Raw genomic sequence first — 13,652 nt, forward strand, 5'->3', positions numbered from 1 at the left:
GTAATTGTTGGTAATGTAGAGTTGATATAATACTATGTCGGAAGTGAAACGTTTTAGGCGTGCATTACCGGTCTTAGTTTTAAAGTGAAAATATTCCTATATCTAATAAATCCTATTAATTTTTTAAATTAAAAAATAATAACTTTTAAATTAAGGAAAAGAAACCGCAAAAATGGTAAGTTTTAAGTTTTTTAAAATATATATTTACAAAAACCGAAAACATTGTTGACCTTTTGGCGTCTTTCACATAACCTATATTTGACATAATTTAATATTATAGAGTGTTTTTTAATTTCAATTTTAAAAAAAAATGCACTTTTGAAATAACTTAATAGCTTTATTAAATGCGAGAAAGTAATAAATAACAATTTCTTTAAACATAGGGAAATTTTTTTAAGAGTAAGGTTAGGATGCTATACATGTATACTAAAACGACTAAAACGACTAAAACTTATTTGAAACCTTTAAAACTCTACAATTAAAATCAGACAAGTATTGTAGAAAAAAGAAAATGTCAATAAAAATTGCAATTATCTTATGTAATGTTTATAGACGATCGGAAAGAACAATAAGATGCTGCAGCACATCAACTACAGAGTGCGAATTATCTTACAAGATTCTCGCACTTTTATTGGAACCTTTAAAGCTTTTGACAAGCATATGAATTTAATTCTTGGTGATTGCGAGGAATTTCGTAAAATTAAACCAAAAAATACGAAACAACCAGAAAGGGAGGAGAAGCGAGTTCTTGGTTTTGTGTTATTGAGAGGAGAGAATATAGTGTCTTTGACAGTGGAAGGACCTCCTCCTCCAGAAGAGGGTTTACCGAGAGTGCCAATTCCGGGCGCGGCACCTGGGCCAGGAATGGGCAGAGCTGCTGGTCGGGGAATGCCGGCAAACGTTGCTGGTATTCCAGCTGGATTGCAGGGACCAGTGCGGGGAGTCGGTGGTCCTTCACAACAAATTATGACACCCGGAGGAAGAGGACAAGTGTCCGCACCTCCACAGATGCATCCTGGCGCTCCACCTCGAATGCCTGTCGGCGGACCACCCCCTGGAATGATGGGTCCTCCACCCGGCATGATGGGTAAGTCCACATACACTTTTAAACTAAAATAAACATTTAAAATTTACACAAAGAATTAATTTCTCATTCATTTTCTCGACAGGTATGCCGCCAGGAATGCCTCCAATGGGCCGAGGTGGACCTCCAATGGGTCCCCCCATGAGAGGGCCACCACCTGGAATGATGCGTGGTGGACCACCCCCAAGACCATATTAACTGTAATTATCAACAACTTTTTCTTTTTGTTTGTTCAAGTCAATAAAACTTACAATTAAGAATAATATGAAGAATTACAAAGCAATAACTTTATTTTCACACTAGCTTAAAGATTTATAATTTTGATACATTTTCACAATGTAATTAAAAAGTTATATACAATATGATTGAAGAATGTACAATTTCGAAAAACAATCATTTTCTAACATACCACAAAATTTTACATTCATTTTTAAATATTAGTCCATTTTGATTTATTTTATTTCTTTTTTTCTTTTTTTTTTTTTTGTATCAAAATATTTTCTCATCAATTTTTTGATAATTTTGTAATTAATTTTCATAGGAAATTAAAATATGTACTAAATAAACTCTGTTTAAAACAAGAAATTACATTACTCAGAAATTGTCGATTATATGCTTTTCTTACACTTAAATCTCATTCCAAAAATTAATTTTAATTTACACAATTTTCAAGTTAGATTTTAAGCAGTTAAAATTGATAATTTTCCTCATATGTAATTTTTCTTTTTAGTTTGAAATCTTGACTTAAAAAAAAAAGATTAATAGTACATGATGTTCTTACATATGTATAAAAAATTCTTTTTGTACAAGTTGTACTTATAATTTTTTGTTTGTTTATATTCTACGCCTTGCAGAGTATTCAATGTAATACAAATTCCGAGTTATGTGAAAAATGTAACTCTTGGATTTTATTTAAAAAAAAACTTTTTCAGTCTCCTTTTTTATTGAATAAATAACAACTATTAAGTATATTAATTTAGTCACTGCAACAGAAAGAAATTATTCTCTTAATTTCTCAAAATATTATGCTTAAAAATGTTAATTTTTTTTTTTTTTGCGCTGATATCTCAATAAAAGACCAAAGTGAAAATTTTGGCACGTTAATATTTTTTGCAAATAAATGTCAGACAAATGTAAAATATATATTTAAATCAAGAAATTATTTTTCAAATATGAAATATAAAAAATATTTGCGAAAAAGCATACAAATATTAAGTATACACGGAGAGAGGATATATATTAAATTTTGTAAAAATATTTTCAAATTGGGGAAAAAGTGCGACAAAGCGAAATTTTGATATAAAAAATACTAAACTTTAAAAAAAATTATGTGAAATTTAGTATAATTATATCAAATATCAAGAATATTAATTAAATTCTAATATAACTTTAATAAATTTCACAAAACTTTTTTTAAAGTTTAGTATTTTCTATATCAAAATTTCGCTTTGTTGCACTTTTTCCCCAATTTGAAAATATTTTTACAAAATTTAATATATATTCTCTCTCCGTGTATAGTCATCTCAAAATTTTTTTAAAAAATATTTTTAAACTGATCATAGGTATAGAAAACTTATTCATTAGTTAATTTTTCACATTGATATCAATTTTTTAAATTAATATTTGCATTTTTCTAACACATTTTTTTTCTTCCAATTAGTGAAATAATTTCAATCTGGAATTATCAGAAATTTTATATGATTTTAAAAATATTAATAACTATTGTAAAATTAGGAATTGATCAGTTTATCTAATTTTTCCACGACTAATAATGTATCGTTAGCTTCTTCTGATATACTACTTGTATTGTCACCATCTGTGCACTGTAAACTTTTAGAATTAATAATTTCGGTTTCTACAGTTGTATTAAATTGACCAAGTTCTTCACTTGTAAGTGTTTCCTCAGATTGAACATTTTTGATAGCGTCATCTGAAAAAATATCAGGCTTTAAATGCCTCTAATTAAAAGATATTAAAGATAAACAGAAATTGCCTTCAATTAAAAATAATAATAATAAAATATAATAGGTGGAAAAAAATTGAGGATTTGTATCAAATTTCCACAATTAAAAAACATTAAAAAAAATTAATTAACGGAAATGAAAGTAAGAAAAAGTTTATTAACAATGAATGTATATTACAGCGATGACAATGAACAATGAAAAATAAACACAAGAAATTATTTACAAAACGTAATAACAAAATGAAAAGGTAGAGAAAAACTTGAAAATTAACTATTACCTGATGAATGAATTTCATAAATTCCTGTTTGAGGGTCTAATGTTCCATCGATGACGGTTTCTTTATCATTGTAAATAATAAAGTTTTTGTCGCTTGCTTTTTCAATAATCGCAGCAAAATCCGTATCTTCAAAAACATTACTTGGAGACAATTTATGACTTGAAAGAAAAATATGAAATTTCATATTCGTCTTAAATTTGTATTTTATATATTACTTTTTGAGAAATTTAAAAAAACTCACCTTTCTTCATTATCATTATTAATAAGTTTAATCATCGAACTATTATTTAACTGAGAATCCTTCACTGCTATACTTGATTTATTACTTCCTTGATCATTTAATATAATATTTTTAGTTGGAATTAAAGTAGTTGTTTTAGCTTCAACTTCAATGACACTCGGATTCTCTAAACGTTGAGGAAAAATCCTGTTCTTATCTAGGACGTCTTGTCGGATATCTAGAACGACCATTTTACTTCCAGGCTGCAACATATTTGTCTTAATTAAATCAATTAATTACTGAAAATAAATTTTTCTAAATTAGAAAAACCTTTATTTAAACATTTTAATTTTTCAACTAAATTTCTTTTAAAATTAATTAATTTTATAAAACCAATGTTTTAATGAATATATAACTAATTTTAAATTAAAATATTTGTCTAAAGTTATTTTTCATTAGGTTAATGAAAATATTATAATATTAATTAAATAAATATAATTTGAACTTAATTATAAAAAAAAGGTAAAATTTTTACTTTGTTGACTAATTTTGCACATTCCATTTCGCTTTGTTCGCCATTAGTTGTAGGTACGCGAGGAACCAAGGCTACTGAACTTATCACTTTGCCTCTTGCTTCCTAAAATACAGTCTTTCTAATTTTATCTTCTTTTTATACTTAGATTACAATTCTGTTCTTTTTTCTCTTTTTAATATAATTAGAACATTATATTTTAATTAGAAACTAATTTGAAACGTTTGTTTTTTACTTCCTTCATTTTCCTCAAAATATTTACTTACCTTTCCACCATGAGACAACATTATTTTTTTCATTCCTTTTTGAAGAACAATCAAACTTCTTTTTCCCCCGAAATTCGTTTTCGATTTTGGATCTATGTTTATGGTTTTTGAATTCAATATCTATAAAATAAATGAAATTATTATTTATTCCTTAATAGTAATAGTAATAAAAAAATAATCATTTAAAAGGACAATGGTAATTATTAGTAAATTAGAAAATTAACCATTTTAGCAGTTGATTGACTATTTGGCTTGATGGGTGTCATTGTTTTGCATGTGAGAGTTGTTGGAGAAGTCGCAAGACAAGGTGGACCAGGACCACTGGAATTGGCGCTTTCAGAAGTGACACTCGTTAATCGGGCATTAATATCTGTTTCAGGTTATATTTTTATGAGATAAATATAATAGAATGCAGACAACAAATTTACATACAAGAATATAATTACCAAGCATTGTCTGCTGATCAGCGGAACATGTATTTACACTGCTTGGCACTACGTGCGTAATCGTTTTTAATATGGGTTTACTTAAACTTGCTTCCTCCGTCTTTTCAATTTCTATTTTCGATAAATTATTCGTCACTGGAATTTATTTTATACATTTTATATTTGAAATTAAAGCCAGTTGATTTTTAATTTTTTAATTTAAAAAAATTGACACAATTTTCAATTTACCTTTTTCACTGTTTATCTGTACATTTTGTGACTTGACTTGTTCAGTTTTACTGGTTGTGGGTTGAGCAATATTAGGTGTCATTGTGACAGAAATACGTCTTGGACCAACCACTGCAGTTTTCACTTGGGAAGGTAATAAATTAACTTTATTTTTAATAGTCGATCCAATACAAGAAGAAACAGCGGCACTAGTATACTGAACAGTTTGAGCAGTTGTAACAGTATTCGTGTCCTTAAACGAAACTGAAAGAAAAATCAATTATTATTATTATTATTATTACTCAACACGTAATTTTACTTTACAAAAGGTAACCCACCTGTCGAATTAGTGGCTAAATTATTGACTCCTACGGAAACAACTGAAATGTTCTGAGACGTGACTACAGTCATTGAATTATCTACATACTTGAATTCTTTAGGTGAGTTTGTATTACTGATATGCCTATTTGAGTCTGATGACAGTAAACTAGTCGGTATTTCTAGATTCTAAACAAAAATGTTTGTATTATGTTTGAAACAGAATGCAGAAAATTAGATATTAAAAATATTTAAAAATTTTAATATTGTTACCTTGCTGCAAGAAGGATTTGTTAAAGGAGAAATTTTCTCATTATCTAAATTTAAATTAGGAACTAAAGATTCAGATTTATTTGCAATTTTTCCCTTAGAACATGTGCTTCCCTCAGTATCTGATGACTGAAAGAGTTAAAATTATTTCAAACTGTCATTTTAATTGCGATAAATAATTTTTTAAAATACTTTACCTCAGTTACTGATCTCTTTCGCTTTTTGTCATGAAATTCAGGTTCTATTGATGAGGACGCAGAAGTTTCCTCTTCTGAGTAAAATGTCTGCGGAGAATCTAAATCCGTTTCCATTGTTACTAAAAAGAATGAAAAAAAAAAAAATTAAACACGACAAATTAGATAACACTTTACAAATTAATGTCAATTAACTAATTAAATTGAATCATGTAATTGAGTTATTAAATGATATTCTGTTTATTTTTACAAACCATTTGAATCCTTTATCCTTTTTTCAGGAAGGGGTTGCTTTTTGTTTGCCATGGCAGTGACAAGAGATAAAGTATTCGCAAGAGTTGTAAAAGCATTGCGAGCTTTTAAACGAGGTATCAAAGGAACTATTCGACGACCTTCAGTTGCCCAATCTGTTCCAGTGTTGGGACCAGTTAATCTAATAGAAAATAATTTTTCACTTTCAAATAATTATAAAAATTATAATATTACAATTATTCACTGTGTTACATGTTGCTTATTACGAAAATACAAATTTAGAAACTTAAAAAGAACACTTACTGTTCGGCAACATTTGTTAACCTATCATCGTTAACAGCTCGTCGAATTTCAGCACGATGTCTTTCATTAGAAATATGAAGAACTCCTGCCAATTCTTCCAACAATTTTCGTTTGTCGTGAGTAAAAGGACCTTGAGCTCTTAATACAGAAACCATACTCGCATAGGCATCAAGTTCTGGAGAGATTTCAATTTTTAGTCATCAATATTTCAATAATTTTACGAGAAGAAAAAAATTTTTTTGAAAATAGTTAAATTGAGGTTTAACGCCTTAAATAATTAAAAAAAAAAGATTAATTTGTAAAGTAAAATATCGAATTCACAATAATAAATTTTAGTTAATCAATAGATTTCAATAATTGATTAAAATAAACCATACCTACTTTGAAAGAAAATATAATATGAAGCTAATAATATTCATATAACAAAAGACTGATAGCGATATTTATTAATACAATTTTACATAGTACAATAATCGTTTTAATCAAAGCATACAATACAATATTTCTAATGTAAAAGTAACGCCTATTAAAATAACAAACTAATCTACAGAAGGTTAATTAACTCAAAAAAAAGAAATCCAATCAAAAACGTTTTTACAAACTTGAAAAATAAAATAAAAAAAACAAACAAATTTACATAGTAACGAATATGGTTAAAACTATACTTTTGAGAATACAAATTTTAATATAAAAAAATAATTATAAAACTGTTTCCTTTGTTAGTAATCAAACAAAAGGAAGTGATATTATTAAGAATTTATGAAAGTAAAGCAACAATCACAAGAGACATAACCTCACCTAAGCTTCGTAAATACTTTCTGCAATCATCGCGAGACATGTCCAACTTCCCAGATAACATGATTGCACAATTGTAATTTATGAAAATGAATTGTTACCGAAAAATTAAACGATGTGCATATAAATTATGCATTTTAATTTTCTGTTGACAGCACAAAGTTGATGATGAAGTTGTCGATTAAAAACTATACTCGATTTAGTTCGAGGCATTAATTTAAAAAAAGATCAAAGATGGGCAAGCTTACAACAGAAAATTTAATGTTAAGGCTACGTTTACAATTCAAAATCGCAACTTTCATTGGTTCATTATATGTATTCAAAGACGTATGAATACATCTTAATGTTTTCAACTTTTGTTTTGCTTGAAATACCATCTAGGGACTTCTGTTTGAACTGTCTGTGGAGTCGGACGTGTTTTCTCCGTCTTCACATCCTGTATTATACTGTTTAAGAACTTTCTCAATACAATTCTGTGTAGTTTTAAGTCAGTGAGATATAAATCTCACGAGTCTAGTTAATGGTGTTAGATAAATATTAAATATTAAGTGTTGCTGTGAATATAGTCGTACTATTGACAAGATATTTGAAAACAATATAAGTGCATTAACTATATCAATTTATTTCAAACTGTGGAGGGAATATCATATCTAACGAAAATTCGTCCTGTTAAATTTATTCAATTTCAATCAACTATAAACTGCTCTAAGAAGGCCTATTGGCCTCAAATCAACAAGCTGAGTCACCATGGACATTGTTTTTGGAGTAAGCAGATACCCAAAGGTCGTATATACACAACACTACACTTAAATTACGAAAATTCAACAATTTGAAATAACTACGATTTTCTTCTGGAAATACACATCAAATTAAAATTATACGGCATCCACAATCTCATTTTTGATCAATTATTCCTCAAACTTCCTTGTATTACCTAACAATATTTAAACACACATATCCATATTTACTCCTTTTATCCAGATAAATAAACATATGTGTCTTTTTGAGTTGATGTATTTGGAGCGAGTCGATACTTAATTTTTTGACAAAAAAAAAAAAAAAAAAAAAAAAAAAAAAAAAAAAAAAAAAAAAAATTTTTTCAGGAGTTTATGTATAATATATAAGTTGTCTTTTAGAGCGCCTGAATATTTTGTTATATTATTATTTGCCTCTTCTTTCTTTATTATTATTTTCGCTTAATTGTCGAATCATTATTTTGAGTTGTACTTTTATTTTATAATTTGTCAATAGTGGATCACATTATAATTTGTGATTATATGCCTTGGAACAGTGTACCGTTTATCTCTTTGAATGTACTTATTCATTTTTTTTTTTTTATATATTCTTATTCTTTTTTGATTCTTTGAATAATTTTGATTTGTTTACATGCGGCGGTCTGATCTTGCGGTTTTGATCAAACATACATAATGCAACAATGCTATTTAGTTATAGCTTGTAAATCCTTTTTTCTTCTCTTTTTGACATAATTTTTGTTTTTTGTTTTGTTTTGCATTGAAATGGAATTTATGTAAACGTTTTAAAAATAAGGGAGGTCTGGTGAGGTTGGATTGAAAGTTCTTTTTTTTTTTTGGTTTTTGTTTTTGGACTTCCTACGGTTTTTTTTTCGTTTTTTTTTCTCTCATTCCATTTAACCTTTGTTGAAATTTCTAATTTTGCTTTTTGCACCAGTCGTACCGGAACTTCGTTTTTTTTTCCCCTTCTCGAAGGAAGTTTTTTTTTTCTTTTGGTTCTCGGCACGCCTGATCAAAATTATCTGGTATCTTACTGAGTAAATTTTTGTAGGCAAAATGGAGCAGGGACCTAACGAGGATGCGGATAATCCTTTGGTCAGTGCTAAAACGGGCTCTCGCTTGACCATCATTCCAAAGGGCCGTGGCAAACTGTTACCCCGTGGAATATTTACCGAACAACACCCTGGTAGCTTAAATTCAACTGTTGATCGCCTCCGATCACACCTTACATCAGGTTTATCCGCCATTGCATCAACATCACAAGGGGCTGGTACAACCGGTGCAGCAGGGGGTCCTGCTCTGACACCACAGAAGAGAACAAGAGAGACGGCTTCTATGTCCTCACCATCACCAAATAACCAAATTAATACATCACAGGAAAAACAAATTAATAAACGTCATCAAACGGAGGGTGCCTCTTCAGTTTTCCCCTATAATTACACCTCCAAATCCCCTACCTTTAATAAGATTTTGCCTGAAATAGCTGATAAAATCGCTAACAAACACAACGCAACTCCGAAAACAAATCTTGAGTGGCATAGAGAAACGGATTTGAGTTCTGTTAATAAGTATCAACAATTCTCGATGGGTCCATTTGTCGTTCTAGTAGAAAGTACTCTTCCTGGCAAGAATATTGGGAAAATGGATCCCTTTGCAGTTTCCGATATCATCGCACCAATTGTCCCTATTGAGAGTAGGAAAATTTATCGTAGTGGTTCCAACCAATTAAAGATTTTTTGTACCGAATACACTGACGCGAATAGACTTGTTGAGTCTTCGGAACTAAAACGTCAAGGAATTTTTATTTACATACCGGACTCGTTCATTAGAAAGAAGGGGTTCACAAATGCTTTTCCTCCCGATCGCACAATAGAAAGAATAGTCGAAGGTCTGGATCCGGATGATAGGAATTCAATTCGCTCTATTAGACGCTGTTTTAATGAGGATCACTCTCTTTCCTCTCGCGTAGAGTTTATTTTTGACAGCATTGTCATTCCTAGAAATATTGAAATTGAAGGCTTTTCTATTCCAATTACACCTGTTGTTCCAAAACCATCACGATGTTTTCGTTGTCAGAGGCACTGTCATGTTTTGGCCCAATGTCGATCTTCTAGACCTTATTGTGAATATTGCTCTGAGGCTCACCAAACTACCTATTGCCCTAACCTTAATCGGGAAAGATTATGTAAAAATTGCAAGGGTAAGCATGTTGCCTCTTCCGCTGATTGCCCTATTTATATCCGGGAATTTGAAATATCTAAACTACGCTATGTTGCAAACTTGAATAGGGAGGACGCTATATCATTCCTTATAAGGAAATCACCGGATCTGTTTCAACATCAATCAGGCGAACAGGGTTCTCCTAATCGAAATCAACCTGGAAACAGTATTAACAAAGCAGCTAATAATAACGATAGAGAAAATAGGGTTCAACCTCTAACCTTACCTGAAATAACTCCCGGTAGTGATTCTAATCCAAAAAACTTTTCGGAGCATGACTCAACACAAACTAATAATAACAATAATCCATTTCCAGGTCTCACCACTGATAATAATGGGAAAGATCCTAAGAATTCGGAGCCTTCTGATAGTCTCGCGAATAGCATTGAGAGTCTTTCATCTTTACCCTCAGAATTATCACACTTAGCTGTTGGAGTTTCAACTCCATATCTTCAACGAACCCTTTTATCGCAGTCACAAATTGATGCCTTCGGTTTAATGACGGATCCTCCATCTGAACAAATTGATGCTCCCCCGGCAGGATTTGCTGCGCAGTCTCGGAATGACCCTGTTACGGAAACTTTTGCTGGACTAAATTTGAGTCTTCACAAGTTGATGGATCAGACCAATCCCGATGATAAGGGGAAAAGTCACAATGTCGATTAAATGTATCTTTTCAGATCTCCCTTTACATCTAATCGTTTTGAATATATTTGGTTATTTCTCGTTAGAAAGTTATTTAGTTGTAGGATAAAATTTGTTCTATTTGTTTAACTCAATTTAATCTATAATTTAGTCTTATGAATTTTAAACTCTCTGAGTCAATGAACCTAGCTGTAATTGTATATAATACGTAATATATTTTTTTATTTCCTTTCTTTTGCATAACTGCTTACATCATGGAGAAACGAAACCTTAGGTTTGGAAATTGGAACGCACATAGTATATTAAACAAAAAAATTGAAATTGAAACAATGTTGTCTCTCCATAATTTTGACTTGTTGGCAGTCACTGAGACCTGGCTCACTGACAAAACAGTAAATTGGTCGACCTTCGGTTACTACACATACAGATGTGACAGAATTGGTCCGCATCCTGGTGGAGGGGTCTTGATACTTGCTAGGAGAACTCTAATGATTACCCCAATCAAACTTGAAGGGCGTTACAGAGAATATTTAGAAGTTGTCGGCATTAGGGTTCAGTCGGAAGCTGGTACTCTGCAGTTTATTTCGGTATATGCCCCTCCGGGTATTGGGATTCCAGTTGAGTGCTGGTTCGAACTCTTGCAGGATCTTGATCCCCTTAATCCCATAATATTCTGCGGTGATTTTAATGCCCACTCTATGTCCTGGGGTGCAACATATGACTCTGCAAGGGGCATCGATCTTGATGATGCGATAGAATCTGTCGGGTTGGTTACTCTGAATGATTCGGTTCCTACCTTTATTAGTGCTCCGGGGAGAGCTTGTAACAATCTTGATTTGATTTTTGTTTCCGCACATCTTGCTTGTCTCTCCACATGTGAAGTTGTTGATGACACATATGGATCCGATCATCTTCTAATTAAAGGAGATCTAGATGTCACCCCTAGGTATATCAAGTCATTAACTAAACGATTAAAAACAACAAAAGTATCGTGGGTAGATTTCTCCGAACAAATGTCTATTGTTGCTCATGAATTGGAAAGTGAATTAGAAAACGGTGCCGATCCGATTTGCATATATGATGAGTTTACTGACAGGATTAGGTCTGGCTTGAAGGACAACGGCGCGTATTATCCTTCTGAGAATGCTGGTAAACGCAAGTCTCAACCACTTTGGTGGGACAATGAATGTGATTCTCTTATAGATAGACGTAGACATGCGAGGAGAGATTTTCTAATTAATCAAAATCAGGAAACAAGGGAGAATTATCGTGTCATTGATAACAAAGTTAAAAAGTTACTGCGGAAAAAGAAATCCAATTCTTTTAGAACTTTCTGCAATAACATCAGTCCTTCAGATGAACCCAAAAAGATTTGGAATACCGTTAGATCATTTTCGAATAGGAATCTGCCTTTGACTACTAATGTATGCAATGACCCCAATTCTGAGATTTTTGTCGCGTTGCAGGACGATTTGGTTAAACCAGATATTGTCCCTACAGAGCTTCCCATCAGACCTGTTCCTAACAACGATCCTGATCCTATGAACCAATTTTTCACTGAGATGGAATACTCGGCCTCTTTGTCTGTATGCAAGAAGGATACTGCTCCTGGTTTGGACGACATTTCATATACAACAATAAAAAAATTGCCTCCAACCGCACACAAATTAATCCTTAAATTGTTCAATAGTTTTTTTCATAAATCACAGTTTCCAACTCAGTGGAGAAACACAAAGGTTGTTTTTATACCCAAACCGGCAGGAAAAGGCTATAGGCCGATCTCCCTTACTTCCAATCTATGTAAGCTTTTTGAACGTCTTGTTCACAGACGTCTGGAACACCTCACGGAGAATGGCGACTGGTTGCCAATTAACCAATTTGGGTTTAGACGAGGAAGATCTTGTATCGACTGCGTTGCAAATGTTGTAACCGATATTTCGCATGGATTTTTGAACGGACAGGGTACTCTTGCTATGGCTCTGGATATAAAGGGCGCTTTTAGCAACCTACTTCCTGAATCCCTATATCAAAAACTTACTGAGCTTGGGGTACCGGATAGAATCCTAAATTTTATCTCCTTTTTAACATCCAAAAAACACCTTTACTTTGGAGCTCTGGAGGACGGATATAGAATATCGGGTGTTGGTGTGCCTCAAGGAGGTGTTCTATCCCCCCTCTTATTTAACCTTGCGTTATCTGGTATAGGTTCCATACTTCCAAGGGGAGTCAAATTCTCTATGTATGCGGATGACATTTTAATTTATGTCAGGTTTAAAAACATTCAGGATGCACTCGCTCTCCTCTTAGAATCAATCCATTCACTAACACCCTGGCTAAAGGACCTTGGTATGTCGTTCTCTTTGCCCAAGACTCAGATTTGTGTTTTCTCTCGCTCCAAGGATAGATATGATGGGATTAATCTGACTGATGATGATTTCTCTGTTCCTGTTCAGTATGACTTGATGTATTTGGGAATCTTACTTGACCGTAAGCTTTCCTGGCAGAAGCATATTAGGCTTATTGCACAGAGAGCACAGAAATCTATCAATATACTCAAAGTTATAGCAAAAATCACATGGGGGGCTAATCCGGTCTCTATGATTATGGTGTATAAAGGTCTAATCAGGGCACACCTCGAATGGGGCAGCCCTCTGTTTATGTCTACATCCGCTTCACATCTAAAGATCCTAGATAGGATACAAAATTCTGCACTTCGAGTCATACTCGGATGCATGAGCACCACGCCTCGGAATTTTCTACTGGCTGAAATCAATGAACCCCCCCTTTCTCTTAGGCGTGCAATGCTCGCAGAAAGATTTGTCTTAAGAAACTATTCCTGGAAACAAAATCCTTTAATACCAAAATTGCAGTCGTTGCATCAAAGTACCTTAAGCACTAAAAAGACAC

General features: G+C 32.1%; 3 protein-coding genes across 7 annotated transcripts; 2 read left to right on the forward strand and 1 right to left on the reverse strand.

The window, feature by feature from the left end:
• The first annotated feature begins 14 nt into the window (after positions 1-14).
• Positions 15-1,461, forward strand: LOC122499362 (small nuclear ribonucleoprotein-associated protein B). Its single transcript, XM_043607669.1, has 3 exons — positions 15-175; positions 553-1,087; positions 1,170-1,461. Exons 1-3 carry the CDS (start codon positions 173-175, stop codon positions 1,280-1,282), a joined length of 651 nt encoding a protein of 216 aa, XP_043463604.1. The 5' UTR covers positions 15-172; the 3' UTR covers positions 1,283-1,461.
• Positions 1,462-2,545: 1,084 nt separating this feature from the next.
• LOC122499363 (BRCA2-interacting transcriptional repressor EMSY) lies at positions 2,546-7,332 on the reverse strand. 4 transcript variants are annotated; one of them, XM_043607670.1, is made up of 14 exons: positions 7,132-7,332; positions 6,334-6,508; positions 6,033-6,211; positions 5,782-5,900; positions 5,588-5,713; positions 5,335-5,503; positions 5,018-5,260; positions 4,790-4,924; positions 4,568-4,713; positions 4,344-4,463; positions 4,081-4,182; positions 3,567-3,808; positions 3,326-3,483; positions 2,546-3,014 (listed from the first exon to the last, which is right to left on the reverse strand). In XM_043607670.1, the coding sequence occupies exons 1-14, from the start codon at positions 7,190-7,192 to the stop codon at positions 2,815-2,817; spliced, it is 2,175 nt and encodes a 724-aa protein (XP_043463605.1). In that variant the 5' UTR covers positions 7,193-7,332; the 3' UTR covers positions 2,546-2,814. The 4 variants fall into 4 exon arrangements, 3 of the variants coding, with proteins under 3 accessions (XP_043463605.1, XP_043463606.1, XP_043463607.1); XR_006301317.1 differs by having other exon boundaries at positions 2,875-3,014; positions 3,326-3,451; XM_043607671.1 differs by lacking the exon at positions 4,081-4,182 and having other exon boundaries at positions 2,547-3,014.
• A 124-nt stretch (positions 7,333-7,456) lies between these two features.
• On the forward strand, positions 7,457-10,811 carry LOC122499372. Of its 2 annotated transcripts, none has more exons than XM_043607688.1 (2): positions 7,457-7,911; positions 8,932-10,811. In XM_043607688.1, exon 2 carries the CDS (start codon positions 8,937-8,939, stop codon positions 10,764-10,766), a length of 1,830 nt encoding a protein of 609 aa, XP_043463623.1. In that variant the 5' UTR covers positions 7,457-7,911; positions 8,932-8,936; the 3' UTR covers positions 10,767-10,811. The 2 variants fall into 2 exon arrangements, with proteins under 2 accessions (XP_043463623.1, XP_043463622.1); XM_043607687.1 differs by having other exon boundaries at positions 7,461-7,893.
• Positions 10,812-13,652: the final 2,841 nt, after the last annotated feature.

The sequence above is a fragment of the Leptopilina heterotoma genome, unplaced genomic scaffold (genome assembly GCF_015476425.1).
Source record: "Leptopilina heterotoma isolate Lh14 unplaced genomic scaffold, ASM1547642v1 Lhet_167, whole genome shotgun sequence".
NCBI lineage: Eukaryota > Metazoa > Arthropoda > Insecta > Hymenoptera > Figitidae > Leptopilina > Leptopilina heterotoma.